This window comes from Tetrao urogallus (genome assembly GCF_951394365.1).
Source record: "Tetrao urogallus genome assembly, chromosome: 7".
Taxonomy (NCBI): domain Eukaryota; kingdom Metazoa; phylum Chordata; class Aves; order Galliformes; family Phasianidae; genus Tetrao; species Tetrao urogallus.
The window spans coordinates 38,672,044-38,699,204 of record NC_136820.1 but is presented as its reverse complement, the minus strand read 5'-3'; the positions used below and the strand labels follow the sequence as shown (position 1 = coordinate 38,699,204).

Below are 27,161 nucleotides of genomic sequence, written 5' to 3'. Positions count from 1 at the left end.
CTAACTCACACCGAGAACATCTAAGTGCAGCTTACTTATTGACAGAACCTTCTTCTCAGCTCCCCTGAAGAACTTATTTAAATAAAAAACACATATTAATTGTTTTAAAAGCATTAGCAAAGAAATTACTGTAGACCAGAAAGATATGAAGTAGATGCCAAAGTTTTCTTCCAGTTAGTTTCCAAATTCCTTCAGAGAGTCAGGAACAAGGCCTACCTGTAATAGAAAACAGATTCTAGTGATAGAGCCACAATAAACAATTTGTTGGACACTTCTGTTGAGACTAGAGGCTGCAACACAGACCTGTAACAGCCTGTACTCATCCTATCCTCCATCTTCAACAGAAACATTGACCCTTGCACTGACTTTAGTGCTGAGGATGAGTTTCCACAGCGAAACAGCTATTCCGCATTTTCCTTCATTTTGGTTCCAGACCTGAAGCAGAGCCCATGGGTCCAAAAGCCAGTCAGCTTCCTTCTTAAATCAACTGCTGCAGCCACAAGAAAAGACAGATACTACCTGTTCGTACAGATCGTCTCACCAAAGTACCCAACAGGATTTTCTAAGGGTTTTGAGAAAGTTATCCTGTTCATTTCAAGTCATTTGGGAAAGTGCCAGAAAACAAGATTTAAAGTAAAAAAGTATATATACCCCTACACACACCCCAAGCAGTATGAAGAAGAAATGGGTTAAAAGTCAGTTTCAATTAAGTGAAGAAATCTTCGTGACTTCAGTAACGGCAGAATTCCTTCCCCCTGCTTCAAAGCATGCACTTCCCATTCAAGCAGGAACTCTAAGCACTGGCAATGGTGCTACCAGTTCTAGCAAAGCTCCCAAAGACTCTGCTCATAGAATGTATAGGCCATCAAGCATCAGATTATTTCTGAAATGAACAAAAACTCAGAAGCAATTGACAAAGTTAACAGCTGGAACACCACATTTACCAAACCTGTGATCCGGCTTAAGCATAATTTTATTTGAAAAAGAAAGATCAGCTCTCACCTATATATTATTCCGGAACCCTGTAAATCAGCAGATAGCTACTCTTTATTGGAAAGCTTCCATCCTTAAGTCACCTTTATTTCCCCTTGGTACTTTGCAGAAAGTGTAAAAAGAACTACGCCATCAGTCTTCAGTATAGGTAACTTCTACAACTGTCCAGAATCTAAATTATTCAGGATGGAAAATCAAATTTTTACACATAGGCTTCTAATAAACCAGATGTCTCACAGACTACAGAAAATGTAAGTGAACAGCCACCACGTAACAGACGTTCTCAGATACCTGCAATATACTTAGCATCATGTCAGGGAGTTTCTGTTCTCTTCCTCCCTCTCCAAACTCTCACAGGTTTAAAAGCATCACCAATAACCAGATGTTTAAAGGAAATCAGACACTACACAGGTTAAACAACATCATTCTATTAAAAACTATCTTTAGCCATGGCACTCAGTGATAGCAATACAATACTTTTTGTTTCAACAAAGCAACTAATATAAAAATATGTCATAAAATCATTTGTAGACCAGTTTGCTAATACATACATGTAATCATAACATTCTTTTATAAACTCTTTCCTGAGATACCTTGAGTTATTTGATTTTTCTCATATTACCGGATGCGTTATCTTTGATTCATTTGAAACAGCTGCAAAATATTTTGCATGTGCAGAACGCTAGCAGTACACGTAAAAAGTAGCATGTAAATATATGGCAAAGAAACAGCTCTTAGAAATTATGGGGTTTTTTACTTAGATTTTTTTGTTGTTGTTGTTTAAACCATTTGGCTCCTTGGGAGGTGGAAGGGTGGAACGTGGAAAACCTGTAAGCAGAGCTATGAATTGACAAAAAGCAGGAAAGCATTTCAGGAATGTTGGAAGTTGGAATATAATATAAATGACACAGAGAAAGCCATAATTCATATTGGCCTTGTATTGCCTTATAAAGCAACCGGACATATTTTAGGTCAGTTCACAGTATAATAAATATTTTTACTAATCTGCTTTGGAAGAGCAAATGTCTTTAAGGGTTTCAAGCTCCTCTATAAGTTTCTGGTTCTGAACTTCTAGCACTGCAACACGACTCTCCAGACATTTTATGTATTCTTTCTTCCGACGTCGACATTCTTTAGCAGCTTCCCTGCAAAAAGCAGAAGTAAAAAGTGCAAACAACAAGCCATTTGCATGCTATTAGAAAGCTCAGCAGAGTAGGGAGACTACAACTGAATTCCAAATTTTGGAGCATCTCCCAAATAAGTCTGAAAACATTAAGCAAAAGTGGGGTTCCACAAGGGCCTCAAGTGTCTCTTTCTCAAGTTCATATGGCAATCTGTAGAATTGCTTCCTCTCATGCCTTGATTAAAGTTCATAATAAACAAGGTCCAAATGAAAGACAGTTATTCTGCTTTATGACAATAAAGATCTTTGAGGGCCTTGAGTTCCTCAATGAGAGTCTTGTTTTGGTTTTCAAGCACAGCCACACGATTTTCAAGACATTTGACATATTCTTTCTTCTTTCTGCGACATTCTCTGGCAGCTTCCCTGGAACCAATACAAGGCAAATGACTACAGGAACAGCCACAGTATGGCAAAGACTGGATAAATGAAATTACCTGCAATCCCATTGGTTCCACAATAACAAAAACAACCACCACCACCTCCACCAACTGTTGGATTGCACAAACAGAACAGCATGTAACAGCCATAAGCAACAGCGTGGTTAAAATGCAATTCAAAATCATGAAAACAACTGGAAACAAATTCATCACCAAACACAATAATGGAATTAACGCACTGAAGAACTGAGAAAAGCACAATAAATGATGACATAATGACCTGAACTGTAGGACACAAGACCAAAAGCAGCATTTTCCTTTGCAGTCACGCTCCATTCTGTGTATTTATCAGGACCATGACCTCCACATTCAAACTCTTACATTCAAACCCAAAGAATTTACTTTCGGAAAACACAAATTGAACGATACTCTCTCCAGATGAAAAGCTAGATGCCACATTTTAAAACATGCTGTAGTTTTTGACCATAATATAGCAATCTACAGTAGAATTCCAAGTAGCTACAGTATGCCAGCATTTTGAACTGTCCACATCAGTGACTTTGTTGTCGGCAAATGGCAGCCCAGAGCCATTCCCATAACTCCACTCAGAACTATGTTATGTCAATGACTTTAAATAGTATTTTCAGAACAAGGACTACAGACTTCAGACAGTATTTTCAGAAGCATGTCTTAAGACAGTATTCAATTATAGAAGGAATTTTATAGGCAATGGGATTCTACTCCTTAAATGTTTTGGAACTACTCAAATTGCCAAACTGTGAGAACAGAACTTTGCAGTAAAGTTATTTTCAGAGACAGAATAGAGACTAGTTTTAAAAACAAAGTGGAAAAACAAAGGGGAGCATAACAACGCAGCAATCTCTGTGAGAAATTTTAAGAACAGGCATGAGAGCAAAGCAATACCATGATTTCAATCATAAGGCAAGTGGCTATTCAACGTACTAAGAGATCTGCATAGCAAGCTACTTTTTCCTGAGGCATTAACCTCACTTCCATTGATAGAAGTGGCTATGCATTTAAAAAAGGGAGAAAGCCCCCTAAAAATAACAAGAATAAGCAGATAAAGGCAGTTATATAACAACAGATAGTCACAGCATATAGCTAATTACATGCCAACTAATTAAAATATATACAGCCACTCCACACAATATTCTAAATGACAGGAGCACTGTATAGTAACTTATCTGAAGCAGGCACATAGAAAATTCTACAATTATCATCAAGTTATAGCCTGAGTCTTCCTCACAGCATTACAGACAGCTGCTAAAGAGATTCTCAGATATTGTTCTTACCAGTTCTTCCCTGGGATGTTGCAAGAGAAGCATGCCCGTAACAGTCATTTTATTGTCAGTAGGGAAATATGTCTTTCAACAATAAGTATATATCTGGATCATTACAAAAATGACCACTAATGGACAACATCAATACTGATTTTTGAAATACCATAAAATTAAAGACTAAAAATCCATGTAGGTAAGACCAATATTCATCAGTCCTATAAACATACGGAATGATTCACAAAGAATTTCTTGCCTCCCCTTTGTCAATCACAGACAGGGCTTGTGACTTTAAGAAAAAAACATTATTAGAATGTGAATTTATTAGTTTTGTTTTTGTTATTTTAGGTTCCTACTTTCCCAACAGCAGCTATTAATGAGGTGCTCTTACCTATTTTTCATAAGCCGCAGCTCTCTCTTGCGCGTTGCCTCTTCTGCCAGTTGCTGAGGACTATGCAGAGCCCCTGGTGAGGCTGCCATTACCACTCCCTGAGGTAAGTTAGTAGTGGGAGTCCGAAGCTGGTAGGATGGCATGTCTCCAGTGGCAGCTGTATTAAAGAATCACACGTAAAACTTTACGGCAAAAAAACTACGCATAAGCCTCTCTAAAAAGAAGACATTTCTGTTGATGAGTTACCCGTGATCCCTACTACATGAATTATCTCACAGGCCTGCAGCATCACAACTACATGCATTATCCTACTAGCTTTCATTTCTATACTCTAAAATGAATCATCTAAACTGATCTAGCATGTGGTCTCACCAACCAGAACGAAGCTTGTCAAAGCTTCCATGTGGCTCTTCGCAAACGACACAGAGAAAAGTGTTAGAGAAATGCTGTCTGAGCATTCACTCTAATTTCCTTTGGTAAAATTCTACAAAAAGATGGTCCTTCTGGTGCAGCCACAGAGGGTAATATGCTATGGCTGTCCTCTAACAGCTGACACAGGAGTCAGCTTTCTCCTCTTCTGTGACAGCACCAGACCTACCAGCAAACTGGCATCTCTCAGAAAACTGGTGAGAGCGGCTGTTGCCAAAATGAAAAGAAACATACGTGCATAGTGAACAGGAGCACATTCCTTGAGAACCACAAATGGGATGCCCAGGCACCAGCAGGCAAGAAAAAGGAGTGGCTGTTACACAGGAAGAGATGTAGCCATGCAGCAGAGGAGAGTGCAAAAGTTCACCCCCTGAGCCTGCCAATTCTGAGCTCTCCCATGCTAAACATAGATCTGAAATCTGATCTGCAATTCAGAACCGATACCTTTCTGATATACGCACCTCATTTCTGTATTTCTAAAACACTTTGCTCCTATACTATGTGTTTCAACTTTCAAGCACTGAGTCCTAAGTGCCTGTCTGGACTGACGTAGGAAAAAAAATTAAAAAATATATCCCCCCCCTAAAATTTTAAGCAAGTATTTGCCCATTCAACTCCTAAGTAATTCGTATCATCAAATAACACAACATCCACTTTTGTCATAAAAACAATTCAATATGAAGAACAATTTCAGGGGCTGCTATACTCATTACATACTTAAAGCACCAGCAAAATACATTGCAAAAATAAAATCATAGAATCACAGAAAGGCTTGGGTTGGAAGTGACATTAAACATCAATTAGCTCCAACCCCCTGCTGTAGGCAGACAAAAACAGTTTGTGGGAGGCTGGCAGGCAGAGCAGTAAAGCAACATAATAGAACATCAGGAGAAAAAAAATGAACCAAATCCAAATCCTCAACTTAAAAGTGCATATATCTATATACTATTCATCTTCTAAAGTTTGTGCACTGTGTTGAATCGCAGCCACATCTCAAACCCCTCCACCAGCTTCAGCAGCCTGCTCCCCCCTCACAGCCCTGCAGGTCGCAGGACACAGAGCCACAGAGCTGCCAGCTCAGCTGCGGCAGGGAGCTGATCTGCTGGGGCTGGGCAGGGAAAGAACTCAGTGGAGGACAGCCTTGGAGCACAGCCCAGCAGCCTTGGTCTTCTCACATATCACCAAATGAATTAACCCTTGGTTTGAGTTCTTCCCATCTGCTAGCAGCCCCAGCTATGTCAATGAGATATAACTTCAGCTTGGTATTATCAAAAACAGAATTTTATAGTGTCTCTAGGCTTACTGGCCACATTACATGCATTTCATAAACACTACCGGAAGAACTACTTTTCTCTATCTTCAAAAAAAGGAAGAAAAAACAAGATTATCTTGGCTCACATTAAAAATCCAAGCAAAGCATTTTGTAGATCAGATCACGGGGAAATACCCATTACCCAGGTCACCTCCACCTGGCAGCACCAGCTGCTTTGCTGCCTGCACCTGATCTCCCCTCAGATGTTTGCCAACAGCACTTGCTGCTGTGAGAAGGACTCTGCAATAAAGTACCTACTGCACACTCAAAAAATCCCTATCTCAGCTGAGATCAGCAAGCATACAGTAAGCAACAACACAGTGCATCAGTAGTTTGACCAGCTTCCAAAGTGCCCAGCCCTGCCTAACAACTGCCTCGCATATCAATCTCCAAGTGTGGTAACATAATAATTTTGGTGCTACAGACCGCCACAGTAACATGTTTCACAAGGAAGTAACTGATATTATTGCTAGGCAATTATTTCTAATTCTGCAAAACTTTTTGTAATAGCTTTAAATATTATAAAGTACTGTTTCTCTTCAGATAGGCATTAGTAAAAATGAAACAGACTTTCAAAAGGAAGGACAAAAAAACCTTAAAAAAAAATCCATACTGTTTAAATCTATTAATAAATACATGTACTACATAGAAGAGTACCTTCCACTTCAGTATGAGACAAAGAACCCACACCTTGGTCCAGGCCAACATGTCTCTAAGAGCAGTGTTCATTTCTAGTGAAACTGCATGGGGCTTTAAAGGGATCGCTGCATATCAGATACAGGGTGAGCATGTTAACTGACCTGGAATTGGTGCACTTCCCCCAGCCCATCAACCCAATAATCCTTTCTTTTTCCCTCTTTAAAATTGCAAGGGGAAAGAGTCTTCAGAAACCTACAGCTTTTAGCTGAGACTTCAAGAAAGTTATTAGCGGGAAAACAAACAAAAAATACATTCACAGCAGAGCACAGATACCTTTGTAAGTTAAGCTCTGAGAAGTTAAAAAAAATTACAGAAGCCATAAAAAAAAATAAGAATAAATAACAATAAATCCAACACTTTGTAATAGCAAGCTCTTGGAAAAAATAACTTTCTGAACACTAGAGAGCATCCCTACACTGGAGTTCTTATAGTGGCTTCCCAGGAGAAAAAAACGTGATACATGCTATGCATTAGTGTATCTATGCTCCCTTCCTCTGAGTCATAACGATAGGACTAAATTATCAGAGGGCTTTAAACTTGGCCACTAAACTAGCTAAGCAAGCCATGAATCACTATTCCTCTGAGCACAAGAGCACAAAATATGGACTCGGAGACGATAAGTATCTTCAGGCTGATGAAAAAAAAGATGCCAGCACCAAGCAGCACGTAGGTACCGGCTGCAAACTGGTTAATGTTACAGCTCAGCCAGAGGCAATTGACGAAGCAGAAAGGAACTGACTAAATCACAGCATGACTTGAGGCTGACGTCAATGTGTATCTTGTTTGGAGTTTAACTTTTCCAGTTCCCTACTGCAACACGATTCCAGGAAGCCTAATGACGTCAGCCTTTTGAACTCAATTAGCAGAGGAACAGACCATTTCAGCAGCAGAGGAGAAAACACGCAGACGTTGCAGTACTTAAAACTGCTGCTTTTCTATCTGCTCATGTTCACTGTTTTCCTTAATAAGTAAAAGGGTTTATTTACATGACCGTAACAGCACACGCCTTTCTTTTACAGCTACGTTTGAGCCTATTCTAGCTATTGAATCTACAGGGTTTATTGCTGAACAAAAAAAAACAGCGTCATTTCCACAAAACAAATACACAATGACAAACATAGCCACTATCTCCATATTACAGGAATTCAAAGAGTGGTGGATTTTTTTCAACAGAATCTTCCATCAAACAAAAAAGATTCGTTACCTGCATCAATCTGTGCAACAACTCTCACACCAATTTCTTCACCTCACATGAAACTGATAAAATTACACTGAGACCTAACACCACCCAGCCAGAGCCGGAACCCACCTATGTCAGTTGTGAGAGATTGAAGAGTTACAGCAACAAGTTGAAAAGAAAAATGTCACAAACACCATCTAAGCACTGCTTAAGCAGCCACAACAAGCAGTAAAAGACTAATAAAATGTTTACCTGTTTCATCTCCTGTAACAGCCATGCTCAGCCCCTGCAAGCACAGTTCTCCTGCTCCTCTCCCAGAGCTCAGCATGAACTGTTCCAAACTAGCAAGCATGTGCAGGATTACAAGCAAGAGCACTGACATCACAGTGACCTCACTTGCCTACCACTGTCATTAATATGCTCTGTCACTGGAACAGCTCACTGAAACTGCAGCCCAAACAACTGCTGCTTTTCCAGTAAACTTTTTTTTTTTTCTTTTTTTTTCTTTTTTTTTTTTTTCCCCTTCCGTATTTCTGTACGCCTAGCTTTGTTCTCTTCCCTTCAATTATACATAAAGCACTCACCACAGAGCTGGCTGTAAAACTAGACCAAGATACACAGAACCGACTGACAGAAATTAAAAGTGACTCCAGAACTCATAAATGATTCAAAAGGATTAAATCACAATTGGACAGCAAACAGCGAAATTTTAAAGGGACACGTGCAATTGTTTTGGTTCGAGCAGCTCCACCAGAAGGCAGAACTCCGACAGACATGTAAGGCAGGAGAGCTTAACAAGCTGTAACAAATCCGTAAATGAAAGGCTACATACAGCTCCTCGGGGGGAGGAAGGGAAAGGGAAGGGAAGACCACAGCCCACTCATTTCAGTTCAATTAAAAGCTTCAGAAGAGACTGAAAAAAACTCCAGGGATTTCAGATGCTCTATCAGGCAGAACAGTAGCCCTGAAGAAGGGCAACCCCTTCACCTATCCCCTCCTTCTTCAAAAAGTGCAAGGGAACTGGCTGGCTTATGAAAATAAATAAATCAATGAACAAGCATCTCAGCTTCAAACCCACAGTTCAGGTACTTTCCTGCACACAGAGCACAGCCCTTGTCTGTGATAAACCAATTTAGACTGGCAATTCATCAGCCGTGGAACTACGCCAAGGACAGCAAAAATGAAAGCATCGGTGCAATGAAGGATTCTCCTTGTCATCGTGGGATTGCTTCAGTGTCACGTGAACAGAACGTCAAAACTGAAGTACACCAGAAGTACCAGCCACAGATCTCTCAAATATTTCATGTTAAGAAAACACACCTTGATCCACAGAACACCATTTGATGCAACTTTCCAAAACTGATTTTCACTAATAATTACACACTTCACTTCCTTCAGCTGGCAAAAAAAACCTTGGATCTGTTTTAGGAAACCATCATGACATCAGAACTGCCCTGTTTTTCCAATGAACGTAAATGGGCAGCTAACAAAGTACCACTCAGTTGGTTCACCCAGGGATCTCTGCCCTTTTATATTCATCCTTCAATTTCATCACAAGTCTTCAGAAAAATATCAAGCACCGGTTGAAGGTGAAAGTTTACTAAGCAGAATGTTGTTTTTCTATCATAAGCTACGCTGTCACCATATTAGGCATACAGGGAACCACCAAGCGTGCACTGACAACAGATGTTCATCAGTCATATACCTACAGACTTTCTGACATACCAAGCAATGTGACCCGCAGTAAGGACCTGCCAGCCCATTGTTTCACTCCACTGCAAGTAACTCAGGTTTGTTGATAATAAGTGCTTAGCAGAACAACATCTCTCTTAGCTTAAACATTTTCAGGCATTTTCATACTTTTTTTTTTTTTTGGTTCCAAATGATTTTTCAGTACCAGACTGTATAATAATTTGAAACCTCTTTCAGAGCTCATGACCACTTAGTATTCCTTGGGAATATTTTCCTTTATATTTTATCTAGAATTTTTCTTCTATGTCAACAACTGTAAGCCTCACTAAAGCATCAGAGTTTGGGCCAAATGAACTCTAGGAAACGCTAGAAAAATTCAACTTCTCTAAACATGAACAGACAACAAATTAATTTAGTTGTAACTATCTAGAAGCTTCCAGAAACAGGCAGCAGCTATTCAGTAACCGTCTCTGAATCCATTTTGAAAGCTTCCATTGCAAGTGAGACACTCAAAAATGTTCCACTGCCAGAATGGGAAATGTGGATGGAGAAAAAACAAATTTGGGTCTTAAGGCTTCGCTGAGAACATATTCCTGGTAACACTTGAGGCAGATATAACAATACTGCATGCATTGTGAAGGCTAACATTTCATTTCAGAGTTCTTCATATTACTCTTAAACTTAGCTTGAAATGCTTTTTAAAAGTACTAGAAAGACATTGTATTTCAGCAAATAATTAAACAGAAAAAATAGAAAAAAACAAATCAGGTTTGGTACAACTATTTAGTACATTCTCAACAAGTACTTACAAGCTCTTAGCTTTATTTACATTCTGAGCTTCCTTTACAGCAAAGAAAGAAAAACATCCACTTGAAGACAAAACTTACTCTAAACACCTACACTAGGGTGAAAAAATTCTTAACCCAGACTTCTCCATTTATCTCAGACTAAAACAAGGTAGGTTCAGATTAGATCCAAAGGAGAAAATGTTTACTTAGAGAACAGGGAGGCACTGGAACAGGTCAACAGTGGAGTGGTGGAACATCCCTGGAGCTGTTCAAGGCCTGAGCTTTGGGCAACCCACTCCAGTAAGAAGTATCCCTGCCCACTGCAAGGAAGTTGGACTAGAAGATTCTGTATCCATCAGTATGTAGCCAATAACCTTTATCCACTCTGAATACCTACTTAGCGTATGGCTCCATAGCAGCCAATATTTTCACATCTCTATACAGAAGACCTTGTACCCGATTCCAGAAAATTTCCTGAAAGTAACTTAAAACCCCAACTTCACTTTCCTTGGTATTGGTCAGAATCCAAGATATGCTTGGTTCATATCTCCTTCAGCCCTTTTGAAGGAGTGGGAACAGTGAACAGAAAGAAAACTCTGGATAAACTATAGGAAGGCTTGAGAATTCACTAATGCACATGTGTATATTTTACAGAGCATAAAAAGTAGAAAAACTCAGGGAGAAAATTAGCTTCAAGACAGGATCTCCTTTTTAATAACAGAAAGTTAAAAGTTGCAAGGAAATTCTGCCCTAAAAATAGCCTTAAAGACTTCCAAGTAACTTCAGAACCTGCGTTACATGAAGACTGAAACTGCTGGAAAAAAAAAAAAAAAAAAAAAAAAAAAAAAAAAAAAGTTTTACGTATTAAATGAGATACAGTTTGAACTGAGATGATGAGGGAGTCTACAGAAGTGTCTTTACTTCAATTAAACCTGTCGCTTGAAGTCTGGACAAGGAAATTAAAAGCTGTTATTTCCTTCTAGTAGCTTTTTTGATCCACAGAAATGGCTGCTTTCCCAAAGAGAGAAACTCAGTCTTCTTCTAAGACTCTCTTCTATCCTGGTATATATAAACAACAACATTTCATAGTGCAATACTGTGAACACAAAACTAAAAGTCTAGTAAAAATAAATGTTTCATATAAAAAAAAATATGCAATAAACTATACCTTGAACAACAAGTTGGCTTCCAGGAACAAAAAACTGTTGTGTACCATCAGATGAGTGTGCTGCATATTGCACAATGGTAGCACCTGGCTGAGGAGCTCCTGAATTTGTCATTGTTAACGTGTGCAGTCCCTGGGTACCATCAGAAGGTGGATTAGAAATCTGGATTGTACCACCTGGAGTTATAACTGAACATAAAAAGAAAAAGGCAGGTTAGGCAATAGAAAGATGTACAACACGCTGAAATGCATTTTCCTTTTGAAAATAATCATAGTTTTGCTAAGACTCTGGGTTCCCTGTTTGCTTAAGGAGCAACTGTATTTAAGTATTTTTTTTCTTTAATTGTATAACCTTAACACTGCTGTCCTCAAACATAATGCCTGTTATGTAGTACATGTATGTGTCTAACTGGAAGATGGAGGAAAAAAAAAAAAAAAAAAAAAAAAAAAAAAAAAAAAAAAAACAACCCTAAAAAAAGCAACAGAAGCCCACATATTTCCACTGTACATTCAGCAATATTAATGGTCCTATAGTAATTTTAATACAAAGTGAAAACAAACAAACAGACTAGTAACTCCTAGCCACAAAGAACAACAGTTTTAAATACTAGCATTAAAAGGTTATTTAAAAAAAAAAAAAACTCTTTATCAAATCACAACATAAAACCAAGGTTGCCTGGAGAGAATAACAAGAATTCATCTCGCCCTCACTCCACCTCCTTTCCTTAGTTTAAGTGGAAGTTTAGGCCACCAACATTTTTCCAAGTCCTATAAAACTGCTCAAATTCTTACATAAAAAGAGAAACAGAACAAAGCTCTGCTTCCATTTGGTCAACAATAAGAAAAATACACTTTCCCCACTGTAAAATCAATGGGTATACAGATGCTACAATTACAAAATAAAGAAGAAAGTTTGTCTAAACAAAAAGAGAATACATAGAACGCTTACTCTTGTCCTGGGCTCACTGTAAAACTCCAAAGAGATCTCCAGAAGAGATCCTTCCCCACTGGCAGTCAGCTCTTAAATGGGTCTAGGAGAGGTGCAGCCAGGCTCCAGCCCTTCCAGCAGCACAGGAGAATTGCCTTCACCTGTGCTCCCATGGCTGACTCAGTGCTCACCTCAGGTGTTCAATCAGGCCATGACTCAGCAGTTCCCACACACCCCATAAAAAATAATGCTGTGTAATCGGCTGGTTAAATATTGAGACAAACACAAAATTTCCTGCAGTTTGTTAATTGTATGTTCCTCTTGAAATTAGCATTGTCCTCAGAAGAGCAGAAAAAAATGTTCCGGGAACATTTAAATGAGAACCCAATTCCCAAGAAGCTATTAACTTATTTCTCCTCAGAAAGCTACTTAAAACTACAAACATCATTGTATTTGAAGTGGTGTAAGAAACACTATACACAACTACTGATTCAGGACTGATAACTCCTTTGATTTTAGGGTCAGGTTCGCAATACTTGATGGTGACATTCCTGACCGTTCTGGGCATCTGATGTGATTTGTCAGATATCCACACAAATTTTAAAGGTGGACAGTTGATAACAGATGATTTCATGTAGATGAAGATGTCTTGAGATTAGTGGATTACTCAACTGTTTCTAGTGAATTGTAGAACAGTAGTAATCTACTAAAACTCAGATAATTTCTTTAAAAGCGTAAGGCCAAATCTCCACAGCTAAACAGTTTTCTTTTGGGGAAGAATGGGGAATTCCTTTTAGGCTGAAAGAAGCCCTGAGCCTTATCCACAACAAGTTCAGCATGGCCTCCTGTCCCACCCTTGGAGTGAAGAATACATGACAATGAACTGGATGCACACTACATGCAAGCTCCATAAGTCATAACATAAAAAGAAATAAGTAAGCAAGACGATGCCTTTGTTTGTCCTTCAAAGCAGAAAATGCCCCATTTGGGGACAGATCAGAGAAAAGAGAAATGGACTACTGTCTCTCTGTTGTTCATGACAACAGCAGGGCAATTGCAGGCTCTCAGTGGCACGTGCACTTCCCAGCAGAATGCCATCATCACCTCCCTGGGATGTTTATTTAAACACTGAACTCATACAAGAGTTAGCAGTATGCCTTTACCATCACAGCTGCATATCACATAAATAGATATATAAAAATATAAATATAAATTAATAGATATATAAAAATCAGTTCAACTGTTGATTCAATTCATGACCCAATACTTTCGAAACAAGAGTGAATGTAACTTCGGTAACCATTTCCCCTACAGGACTGATTCCTATCATATTAAGATCATGACATTCCTCCTCAGCCTAGTAATTCTCCTAAGCCCAACCACGACACAGGTATTTCTTGTATTGGACCTTTACTCAAAACTGTGGCTTCACAGAAGACTATACAATATTCCCAGACATTCCCTGGTCTTGTACATGATGCAGGTGAATCTAAGTGGCAGCTTCTCCTCTAGCCAGAACTGAAGATGAAAATAACACAATTCTTTGAATATGATTAACACCTCTAATTCAGAAAGAGGTTAGATCTTCCCATCTCTACCTAGACAGGGAAAAGAAACTAAAAGCTGCTCTTTCCCAGCACATTTCCTAATGCCTCAATTGCTAAAAACCCATCCAAAGACAGCAAAAAATCCAAATAGATGGCAACAGAACTTACTACTTTCATTTTCCCTGCATTGCTCCTGGAAGAACATCCGAAATTGCACAAAGAGGCAGAAAAGAAGGGGAAGGACAGCTGATTCTCTCTCTTACACACACACACACATGCGCGTGCACATAACACCACACACCAACTATGCAAATAACTCTTGCATATTTAGGCCACCACCACAGGTGAAGGAAAACAATTTTTTTCCAGTATTCAATAATCAGTATGATAGAACTACAGCCAGTAGAGTCATTTTGTAGCCAAAACAGGCTACGTGGCTTGCACCTTACGAAAAGATATATATTTTCCTTATAGAAAGATCAACATCCCTGTTGATGGATGTAACGGGGAAATATATTCTATCTGGCTGGTCATGCCCATCAACCCGTCTGCTTCCACAAGCCAAAGCCAAGAAGTTGTAAGGAAAATGGCATTTGGAAACCATGGCAACACAGCATTTCGGCTGGTGTAAAGTAAGGAAAGAACAGCCATCACCACTGATAACAGAAAAATATATTTGATTTTAAGATACATTTACTTATCCAGTTTTTCCAAAAATAATCATTCCATGCCTCCAGACACCAACATACAGTCAAGACCACCTTTTCAGCTATTCTGCCTCTTCTATGCAGGAATATGGAGAACAGTAGAGAAAAACAAGGAACCAGTAAATTCAGTAACATATGGTTTTTTTTAAAAGCAGGCCACAGTACAGATCTCTACAGTGACACCATGAGACCAGATCTTCATTGCCATACACACCATAAAAAACTTTATAAACTGCTGGCTGCATACACAGGAGAACCCATGCAATCAGCTGTGGCCAAGGAGAGAGTACTCAAACACAGTAATGATAAGCAGAGGTAGAAAAACAACTGACAGGAAACAAAGCTAACATAGATACACGTAGCAAGCTCCTGCTTCATATCCAGACTGAAATCAACACAGGGAACGTTGCATTCCCACACAGTGTCCCTGGGTTTAGCTGACAGCAGTTGCTCAGAATCATGGGCAGCCAACAGCACAGCAGATCAGAAATGTTGTGGATCTTTGCTTTTCAACTGTAAGAACCAGAAGTAAACAGCCACGCTTTCCAAATTAGGACTGTGTCTACTACAAGATGACCAACCTTGCTACTACTGGAATCTAACCTCAGATCTAAACTTTTCTGACAAGGAGCATCTTTGAGCACCTGAGCAATGAGCAGCACCTAAGAAGAGTTTAATATTTTTTACATCAAATATCAAAGTAATGAATTGGATATGGAAGCCATTTCTGGGAAGAAAAGGCTCTCAAAATGAATTTGGTCAAAATGATTTTTTTTAAGCCAGAACCAGCAGGACCTACGAAGACTGACATCCTGAAGCAATGTCTCTTCACATTTGAGAACACATTAAATAAAAGTGAGTAAATAAATACAGTTCTCTTAAAAATATTGCAAATATTTTACATCGCAAATAAAGCATACTGAATGAAAAAACAGAATTCTTCTATATTTGGTCCACGCTAAAGCCAGGCTTGAATTAATATAAATGAGATTTAATTAATTTTTTATGGATTCTGCTAACTCAAGCCCATTGTTGGTGATGCTCTCTGCTTCTTGATTTTTCAAGAGTAAAAGTTTGCTTGAACAAGGAAGAAAAAAATGAGAATTTCTTGTTCTTTTACATACTTCTTCATGATTTATATTTTTGATTTACAGGCACATTCAAACTAAAACTTCCTTTAATTTAATAAGTGAGAATGATTTCCTGCAATATATTGCTAGTTAAACCACAAGTCTGGTTTCCCAGAGCAATATGTGATTAAGAAATCCAAAGCCTGAAAGATTTGAAAGCTCACTAGAGCATATTGCAAACTCTATAGAGCCTGGAAAGAGTGCATATTTTTCTAAAGCTAAATCAAAGCCAAACAAACAAAGCACCACCATCACACAAGTAAACAAAATAAAATTAATTTGATCAAGGAGAGCTGCAGATTCTGGGCTGGATAACTGCCATTTAGCATGGCAGGAAATCCATGGAAAAGAGCACTTCAGATGCTAGCAAAGTCCAAGCAACATTACTTTGTATGCAGTAGAGTAGATATATGCAAAGTCTGCTGTCTCAGATTTTATAATGACTTCAGTTGTACACATTAAAAATAACTGAAGAAAAGTGACTAATTAGCACAGAGGGAGCTGTTCTATCTTTTTTATATTCTGCTGTTAATCTTTTAATAGATGCCCTCTGTCTTCAAATGACTTTTTCAGAAAACAACAGGCCTTTTCCAATTTTCCTGTCATTATATCAAAGGAAAAATACCCGCATTCAGCATGCCTACACCAAGAAAGCTATTAAAACAAAAGTAAAAAAAACCTGTAGGAGCAAAGCATTATCAAACACAAAATTTAAAAAATAGTTATTAGGAAGGTATCTCTTAGGTGATCAATGATTAAGCACAAGAAGCTATGGGGAGTGAGCTGTGCCATGTTTTCAACATCAACAAAGGAATGAAAAGAAAAAGTTCCATAGAACCGAACTATGAAACCAATTTGGAACTTGATTTTGGATGAAATATCAAATACTGGAGACAACAGTTTAGGTTAATGGTGCAATTAAAACAGATTTAAAACGTGACAGCCAGAGAAAAAGAAAAAATTTCATACTCCAATCCCACACTTTAAAAAACTACCTCATTGTTATTTCATGAATAACACCAATACACAGCAAATCACAGTGCTAAGAAACCACAGGGATTTATAACACTGCACATTCACATACAGTACAGACCAGTGCAAACATCTGGCTCAGCACCCAGGCCTCACCTCCACATTTTTAATGCGTAGGAATCCCAGAAGGACTAAGTCAAGTAATCAACGAACACTATAGGAAAAAGACTAAACGTTTTTCGTGCCCACATCAGGAGAAATGAAATATAAAAATCAGGATTAATTAGAAGTAGGGAAGTTCTCATTCTTCTCAGCAAGACATCTCTATTTCATTATGGAACTTTAAGAAAAAGAACTGTTCCTATTTTGTTCTGCAACAAAACACAGTATCTTTGCAAACATACTGAATTGCCCTGTGCTAGAATGATACAGGCTGCTTGGCATGGACAGTGGAGAAATTCCAGGTCCTTCTTCTTCTGACTTTTCTTCTTCAATCCTTGGGATTGCAGGAGTATCTGAAGAGAGTTCATTCAAAATTTTTCTGAAAGAGAAAAAGAGATACTTTGACATATTTGAAATTCCATACCCATGGGAAACTAAGTCACTGCCTTTGATCAGACAGTTTTGCTGTTACACATAAGCTGAAGTTAAAAACCAGCAAAACCAAAATCAAAAGTCCTTACCGGTATGAAGGCCTTCTTGAAAGTATTTCCCTACGTTTCTGAGTATCAGTTATCCCTTCCGATTCTGCAGAGTCATCTGCAACCGATGCTACCTGTAATAGCAAAGTTCCTAATATTCATAACTTCATTTAAAAAAAAAAGTAAAAAAAAAAAAAGCTTTTGTGGTTGCATACAGGCAGTTTATCTACCTTTTTTAAAATTATAAATCACAGGATTTGTAATGTCTCTTTTTACAGTACATCAACAACTATGATTAGCAACACAAGCACATCTTCCATTTAGAAAAAAAAAAAGTAATAATCCACATCACATGTGGAATCCACATTTTGAATGACATCAGCAACAGTCTTAAACATAGACGATTTCTTTAAACTTAATAATATTACAGAATTAGTTGAAATTTAACATTTTAAATACAGAATACTGCATTGGTGCACCTGAAATAATAGTATACAGTACAGAAGCCTCTTCACAATCACACCAAAACTATTTACAAAAGTAGTTTATTTAAATATACATTTATTAAATTACACACATCAACACATCCATACAAACAAATACGCTGTTCAGCAATACCATGCAAGTTGTACAAACTCCTGACAAGTTCACACTGTCTCATTTTCTCAGAATTTTATTATCATTACCCAAAAAGTAACACAGATGCCAGGCCCGAGCAGTCCGTAAACAAAACACAACCCAAGAGAAGAGCCCTACAGTGACCTGCTGGTGGATCAGTCCTCAAGGCTCTGTCATAAACCTTGACAACTAAAGCACCATTCCACGGCCCAGCCAAGAGCTTGGGCAGTATAATTCAAAAAGAGCTTTTAGTCCACAGAGGAAGGAAAAAAGAACTTGTCCCAGGACAAACAGCAGGAAAACGAGACGTTAGAGGCTTCTAACCTTCTCATTCCATTCATAACACCCCTTCATTGTGAAGGCAGACTAAGAAGTCAGAAACAGTAGTACTTTGGTAAAAGGGTAAGAAAATCACAAGAGAAAGGAAGCATTTTTATGTAGAGGAAGAGATTTTCTGCAGTAAAATTCGGAAGTTCTAATTTTTTAGAAGAAATCAGACAAATGTAATGTATGTTTGTTCTAATAGCAAGCAACCATGTTTATAAGGCTTCCAAATGGAAACCTCTGCCATTTTTTTCCAGCCATTAAACAGACTTTTCCAACTTTAACACACTGCTCCGCGTTTCAGCAAAAATAACTTGGAGCTCATGCCCAAACTGCCAAACCTGATACACTGCAGGGGAGAAGCAAGAAGGAAAGTCAAATCTGAATTGCAAACCTTCTTACAATTAAAAGAACAGCAGTAGAACAAGGAACACAATACAGGTATTTTTTCATCCAAAAAGCAATGGGTTAACAAGAAAAAACTGTAGCAGCTTTAAGCTGCAGGTGTCTGAGAGAGAGGTCATACAGGCTTTAACATCAGCCTTCAGTTTCTATTTGTCTGGTTTTTAATTCAATTGTTACCATTTTCCAAGTCTCCTGCTATCTGGCATAGACAAGACATAAATTAAAGCCAGACAATCTGGAGAAAGTGCCAGGTGGCAGGATAAAGTACTTAAGAAGATAACAGGAGGGCCTACCAACCTTTGTAATGAAGTCCTTCACAAGGCTCTTTTTCCTGCCCCCTCCCTTTTGGTAGGGTCACATTATTCACCATTAGCATGCTCAAATGAAAGCAAAGCCAAAATCTGGAACTAATCAATATCAATCAGGACACAACTTTCCCATCTCTACTCCTTTGGGAAAGGCAAGGTCAAGTTGACACAATGGAACAAACAGTTGATTCCCATTCCCCTAAGACGACGCAACAGCAGTTGGCAAGAGATGCTGGAGAAATTCCTCCTTCTGAGCTCTGAAGAAAGTACTCTATTTTTGTGTGAGTGTCCCAACTATATCAACTTCAAGAAATGCAATGACAGAAACTGGGAAAGACTAAAGGGTACTTATTTGCTGAAGCTTATTATTTCACTCTGGCAAATTACAGTTAGAAACAAATTCAGAAGAAAAAAAAAATCCTTTTGGAAACTTCAATTTGACTTCAAGCTTGACCAAACACAAGTCCTTTGCTATCTACTGAGCCCTGTCAGTAGTGAACTAGAATTTCAAAACCTTACCGAATCCCATCGTGTGCCCCTACAATTAAGATGGTGAATACCTCAAAAAGGTTTCATTCTTGTTTTCTAGTTGCTAAGATAAAAACACTTACATATGACTTTTATCTACTATACTTAAGAGCTACTCTTAAGTTTCAAACATTAGAAGCTGCTTCTCAAGAAGACTGACAATGCATAACACCTTTTCTTCAACATGTTGCAATGACTTCCAGTAGAACAGTCCAGGTGTAATTTAATTGGTCTCTCTTTGCAGACATGATCAATTTTACTCACAAGAAGCAATTCAACTTACATTTCATGGTCAGTTTTTAAGAAAACTGGATCAAAAATATTCCTAACTACAAGAAAAGCATGAACTGGAGGCCTGTCTAAACATTTTCAAACTAGTGCAAAATTATATTCTCTCAAGTCTTTTTCACTATTTAAAAGCTCTGGAAATAATTCATCATTTTGCAGCAGTCTGTTTTCAGCACGTTAAAACACAACTTTTTGCCAAATAAGTGCTTCTTTTGAAGCTGCCCTTATTTTTGCTCTTTACAACTATGCGCCCACAAAAAGCAACACCACACGATCCAACAGAGCCTACAAAAGCAACAAGCAATCATTTAAAACTGTTACTTCCATTATATCCAGATGCTCTCAAAAAGTATAAAAGATACTCGCTCGTTTTCATTAGAACATGATGTTCATAGAATCAAACAAAACAGAAAAACTGCAAAATGCACTAAAGCAGATCACGCTATTACACAAATGTGCCGTTGCACAAGTTCAGGTTCCGACACACAGTTTCTTAACAGATAAACAGGAAGCACGAAGGAATCGCTACACAATGCCTGCCGTGCTGCTACCACTTGGCCGTTTGCCATCACGCTGCTCCCCACCCCCCGTCCTACACTGTGTGAGTAAACCTCCCAGCACTGGTAGGAATGAACTGACATGGGGCACAAATAGTGAGGGACCAAATATTCATGAAAAAAAGAAGAGCAGAGCTGACCTGAACAGCTTGCATTTGTGGTGACTGAATGACTGAGGGCTGCGTGGCTTGAACGACACCCTGGCCATGAACTGTTTGACCAGGAGACAACTGCTGTAGAGATAGATACTGCTGGAGATCCTTTTCCAGCACTTGATGCAGGTACAGAAACCAGCAAAAGTTACAGTCGTGGTGTGTAAGTCACGTGTCTGAAGACTTCATTAAGGGCTCTTAGAAGCAATACTAAAACAAGTTGGTTCTGATGTCATATCTGAAACAGCTCAAACGTGTGTACTTATCACACACAGAAATACACTGGTTTTAGCAGGAAAAAATTGGTATCTTTCCAAATGATGTCAGAAACTTAAACTGCCCTCTACTGAACTGAAAATCTTTTTAATTACTTTTTTCTTTTCCTCCAGAGACTTCACGTTTTCAATAAAAAACAACCCTAACCTATCACAAACTAAATCTGCTGTCCCTAGCGTTAGGAAGAACCTCAAGTAACGCACTCAAAAATAGCAGAACTTATTGAAGTATGTTGCACTGACAACACACAGAGCAGAATGCTCTTAGTCTCACATCCAGAATTGTTTTTGCTTTGTTGAGCTAAAAATTCAGTTTCAACTTTTGATCTTGAGATAGATGTCTCAAAGAGATACGATAATTTTTAGGATTGGAAGAAATTATTTAAGCAATACATGGAATTCCAAGTTGTTTTAGTTTTAAAAATCCTCTTTACATATTCTACAGTAACAAGAAAAGCAGAGTTAGAGTACTTTGATATAACAATAAAGAACAGACGAATCTTAAACTTAGCCCAGCTGAAGAAAATGGTGGCCTTGTTCTGTTCAGGAATACATCCGAGCCCTCTTCCTGATGACACTTTAGCATTGGTCAGACACACAGCATTGCCCAGCCCATGGTTCTCAATCATCAGTACTGAGCTGAATGTGTTAAGTAGTAAAGAAACAGAGCAGACTAAGAATGAGCTCAAATTTATGCTACTACTGTTAAATCTATTAACAGACATAGAGATATCAAAACGGAAAGCGTTATGATTATTCTCAAGTTCTTTGTGATGAAATATCCTGAAACTCAATGTGAAAAGGAAGAAAGTTACAACTTCCTAAAATTATACAACGTTTTTCAAAGTGGACTACATTAGAAAACCCTAATTTCTACATGTACGAGAATAAACCCTAAGTAATATCTTAGATTCTGCTATTTTCCCAATTCTTTCTCAGCCCCATAATGTACCTAGCATGAGTAGCAAAAGTAAAAATTGATGAGAGTGAGAAGAAAAACATGATTAACGTTGAATATGTAGAAGATATTTATAATAATAGAATCATTCTATTTAAAGAGTTTCGTATTTTTCCATATTCACCCTGAAGGTGATTTCTTTTCCTTTTTTGAATTCCACGACTTTTAAGTTGCTTCTTGCCTGATACACTTTCCTTTCTTGAGACAAGAGAAAGTTGTTGGCTACTATCAAGAAGACCAGATATTGGCTCAAATACCTTGACAAAACAACGTTTCTAGGAAACAGAGACAGGATCTTGTCAGCATTCACTGCGTAATCATTCAATTGTTGTAGTAAACTGATCAGGTTTTCAGGAAATAAGACAATTGAAGGCATTTCTAACTCTCAAATGGAAACAATCATTCCTTAGCTGGCATTAAATGTCAACGTGTAAATAAAATATACAAGCTTTCCTCCCGCACTATAAGACAAATATCAACATTATCATCAGAAATACATATTTGAGATCCAGAATGTCTTGAATAGCTTGAAGATTTGAAGAGTATGATCTACTTTCTGTCTGGCACGGTTGTCGTCATCCTAAACCCTAAGCTTCAAGGAAAGAGCATGGAGCAGTCGGAACTGTCCCAGAGCTTGCTAACCTCTCAAAACATTAAGCAATTCCACTTAACCTTTCAATTTGCAGATCTCAAAGACAGCAGTAATGTGATACGATTCGATAGTGTATCAGAAAGAACATGCAGAGCACAACACACACAAAGCAGTGCAACATGAACAGTATATTAGTTTCTGTGTTCAGTACACAATGGGTCAGGCACATAATAATCAGAAAGTAAACCAGCACTCAAAATTAAGAAACACTGTATTCATTTAAAAGCTTCTTATTCAGTCTAAACACGGTGGGGGGGGAGGGAAAGGACACAGCTAATACTCTTAGAATACATTTTACAGTATCACAGGAGAAATTGCTTTGTTCCTATTAATTCAGATAGGAGATTAAATGGGGAGTGGAGAGCACAGGAGGAGGGAAGAGAATGGTATCTTTAAACCTGGATCAAACAAAAAAGTGATTTGTTTGTTCTTTTATACCTGTTTTAAACATCTCTATTAGATAGCTGCTTGCTGGGTTTTCACAATTACCTGGAGGTTAAACAGCATGCACATTCATGTTATTTTAGTTCCTGTAAACTACACATTAAATTTGTGATCATTTTGTATTAGGTTTGTTTCCAAGAACAATGACTTAGAAAATCTAACTTCGTATTTTTCATCTCTCTTATAAGTGTTAAAAATGTTAAAATAATTTTGATTCACATTTTATTTAGCATTATCTTTAAATGGAACACTTCTGTGTTGGCCAAAATACTTTTGCTTTTGGAGGCTGACCAAAACAGCCTTGGCAAATAAAAAAACAAATCAACACACAACATTGCTTCCTGACATCAGCGATGAGCAATGCTACCTACGACATCATTCTCCAAGGGATGTCTTGCACCAACTGAAAACCAACCACAAGCAGTTCAGCAATGCAGGGGGTGAGGGGAGATTAACACATGAAGCACCCGAGCAAACCGTGAAAGAGTTACATTTCAGCAATAGCAAAGAGATTTTAGATGTTGTATTAGCCCCTGGGGTCTGAGCTGTGTTACAGTAGTCTAATCACTTCAACAAATACCAATTATACACTCTGTTATAGCAATTCGGGTTCATACTGCGGATGTTTGGAAATAAGCAATCCTTCTTCTAAGAAAGCAGAGAAACATAGTAAGCAAAAAGCACCCCCAAAAACAAACATGAATTATCTTCACACTGAGGTATGCATTCTTTCAGAAAGGTTACTTATCAGTCCTCTGACTTCAAGATGCACAGTCATAGAACAGCTGTACACGAACTCATGAACTGTGTACACACACACTCTTGTCATTCAAGGTCAGATAACTTTTCCTACTACAGAGTTTACACTCACAGCCTATGTTTCATAACTCAAACATAGCTAGTATGAAGTACAATGCACACAGCTCCATGTCATTTCTGTTGCAGCTACAGAAACCGAGTGCTACAAGAACTCCAAAAGTGAGGTACTTCAGGAAAAAAAAGAAGACAGAGCAAACCCACTGCAAATTCACCTAGCAGGAAAATAAAGGGCTCATCACACAAGCACTGCCTAGCTTCTGTGAGGAAAAGCTGAAGACAGGAAAGCTTTGGCTAATTGCAAAGCTAATGACGATTAGGAAACTCCTAGGTGTAAAGAAGTCAAATGACTGCTCCCAGCCATTTGGTGAGAGCATACCCTTGAGGAAGAGCACAGCAGTGACAAAGCTACAGTTTTGTAATGCTCTAGTATCTACTTTGAAAAATGCCCTGGACTTGCACTTGGCAGGCTGGTTTTAAAACCATATTTGCAACCGTGTGGTAAGCTTCAACAGTGCTCAGTCTCCTGGGAGGAAGATTTAACCCACTTAGGTGCTGAGACCCACAGGAGAGTGCCCTTGAAATGCTAAACCTGAGCAGTCCCAGCGTGCAACGGCTGTGCACTCTGTGCATCAGAAAAGTCCCTCTAATCCCTCTGAAAGCAGTTCTCACATTGTAAATCCTGACCTGAGTCTGGTTCACGGCCAGCACTGTGAGGTCAACCAACAATATTTTGGATCAAGGTAGCAAGCACAGCTCTAATAATAGACAGAATATGACAAATGCAAGAGGTGATACAAAGAATCTACCAAGGATGCAGAACTAAAGGGAAAAAAAAAGACAAAACAAAACAAACAAACAAAGAAAACAGAACTGAAAGTACTTTATTACAATTTACAATCTAAATAGATTCCTCCTCCTTTTTATACTTAGTATATTTGTCTGGCTGACCACAGGACAACATACGGTACAATACAGCTTCTAGAAATACTGCAAATGGAACATTGATTTCACTTTAAATAACAACGCAACTGTTGCAAGTTTGACATCTGTGTGACAAGGATGTTTTCTTTCAAATCAACTTACTTTATTTATGTAGAGCTGCTTTTAAACAAGTACCTACGTATATGAGACAGAACCCATGGAGCCTTTATGAAAAGACGTTGAGAAATTTTCCAGCTCATACCTCCGTTCTTTACCGAAAGCATGAAGCTTTCTGTATCAAACAGCTTCCAAAGGCAACTGGATTCTCACGCAGCTGCAAGCTCAGTTCAGCTCTTCAGGCCTTCTAACCAAAGTGAGGAACAAGCAAGTGTGAACTCCAAACTGCACTCCTGAGGCTTCAAACTGAATCACACTCCATATGCTCTGTTTTGCTGCTAACTGACAGAGATTCAGCAGCGCTTCCAGATTTATTAGCTTCAACTGAAAGACAAAAGGCCTGTGCCTGGAATGACTGAACCTCATCAGTCATCACTGTGCAGCACTCCAGTACTGAGATGCCACCTGAGATAATGATCTGCATGTAAAATCTATTGTTAAAATACAAAATTTAGCCTGAACTATCAAAGAAGGACAAAATGAAGGGGTGAAATCAGCAAAGCACAACAAGTACAGTTTTTGACTTCAAGCTCCATTCAAGGGAAAGAAAAAGAAAAAAAAAGACAGGATTCCCAATGATGCAGATATCAAAACCACAAATACCAATGGTAACAAAAATAAACAAGCATTCAAAAACATTTTGCAGCCTACCTGGCAACTAAAGATCCACAAAAAGCCAGTTATGCTCCCGAAAATAAACCTATAACGTAAGTCTAGTACCTAACACACCATACACATGGCACAAAATAATTAAGCCCTTTGTTGGAACTGTATTACTAACTTCTACATTCTGATGTGGAAGAAATTCTCTAAGATGGTTTTGATTGTTTCCTTTTTACATCAGTTCCTGTATTTCACAAAGGGTTTTTGGAGGTTCTTCTAAGGGGCCTACACGACATCTCAAAGCTACAAGGCTTAGCACTGCCTAGAACATTCTCAAGTGCAGAATCTTTCAGTGCTTCTTTTTAATGATTGAAACTTGTCGTGCCACCTTTATCTCTTAACTACCAAAGAAAAATCCAGGTACAATCACTATGTAGAACACGTACATTTTAGAAATCCAGACACTGACATCAGATGCACGAAGATGAAACAGAACAAGCATAAATTAAAATTACACTTGCAAGATGAAGTACATTCTATACAAAAATCTAGGAAAGAACCATGGCTATTTTTATTCATTTTCATTATACAACACAGCTTCAAAATACACAGTTCTACTGTTTGATCTTTGGGCCACCTCAACTCTTTAGGACCCTAGATCCAGTTGCAAAATAAACACAATTTTCTGAGAAAAGTGAAAAATATGCCTAATGATCACTTTGAAAAGCACAGGCTCATAAAGGAGTTGCCTTTAAAAGATCTGATGTTATATTAGCTTTGTTAAATATAGCAGGCATTGTTTTTTGGTATACGTTTGCTGTTTTTCCTATCTAATCCAAGACTTATAGAACATCAGAACTTCAAGTTGCATTTTTTGCAGTAGACAATAAAAAATCATAACAGTTCTGGATGTCAGTTTATTGACTCTTCCCAGCTTTCCACATTCCAACTTACCTGAGATGCTGAGGAAATCTCATGTTTGTCTGGCTGACTGCGATTGTGAACGTCTCTATCTGGCATAGAATCCACTGCGTTATCATCCTGCTGTGATTCAACCATTTCCATGGTCATCCGTCTAAAATTAAGTACATACGTACATAAATACAGCTGTATGCATACACAAACATCGCTGTATGAAGGGTATATCAGGCGTGTAGGTAGGAAAGAGCAACAACAGAGTATTTTATACTTGTAGCAAGAAACTAACAGAAAATACATAATCTCTCTCAAAACTATCGGACTAATGGAAGTTTCTTCTTCCAATTTAACCGTAGTAAAATCTTCATTCATACAGCCATGAGCTCTGAAACATGCCCTTTGGAAAGCTGCAAGGCTCCCACAGCAGCCAGCACCACCTGCAGTAGGAGCCTCATGCCTCACACCTCCCAGCAAACAAAGCTCAAGCTGACCTGTGGCCATGTGCTGGCACAGCCTTCTAAAGGGCTCCTGGAAAACTGAACCCATACTGGGATTTCTGCTTGAACCATCCATAAATAACTCGTGGCTCAAGACGACCCTCAACCACTTTTTCTTGTGCTCTTAAAAGGAGTGCAAGTTTCAAAGCTGAATGAATAACTCTCTGACCCTCAATTTAAGTTACAAGTTTAAACTCAGTAGGGAAAGCTTCTAAATATATCTATCACATAGGTGCACAATTACCTCTCCATTGTTTTTTTGTGTTTCTTGGCACACTGAGTCAT

The 27,161-nt window shown here is 38.4% G+C and overlaps 1 protein-coding gene across 4 annotated transcripts; it reads right to left on the bottom strand.

Annotated features, from left to right (window-relative positions):
- Nucleotides 1-1,931: 1,931 nt before the first annotated feature.
- On the bottom strand, nt 1,932-27,161 carry CREM (cAMP responsive element modulator; the record flags this gene model as incomplete). 4 transcript variants are annotated; one of them, XM_079538643.1, is made up of 7 exons in its annotated part: nt 1,932-2,138; nt 4,243-4,399; nt 11,511-11,696; nt 17,196-17,332; nt 17,475-17,566; nt 26,416-26,536; nt 27,121-27,161. In XM_079538643.1, 7 exons carry the CDS (start codon nt 27,159-27,161, stop codon nt 1,994-1,996), a joined length of 879 nt encoding a protein of 292 aa, XP_079394769.1. The 4 variants fall into 4 exon arrangements, with proteins under 4 accessions (XP_079394769.1, XP_079394772.1, XP_079394770.1 ...); XM_079538644.1 differs by lacking the exons at nt 1,932-2,138; nt 27,121-27,161 and adding an exon at nt 2,395-2,539 and having other exon boundaries at nt 26,416-26,532; XM_079538646.1 differs by lacking the exons at nt 11,511-11,696; nt 17,196-17,332; nt 17,475-17,566; nt 26,416-26,536; nt 27,121-27,161 and adding an exon at nt 8,115-8,190.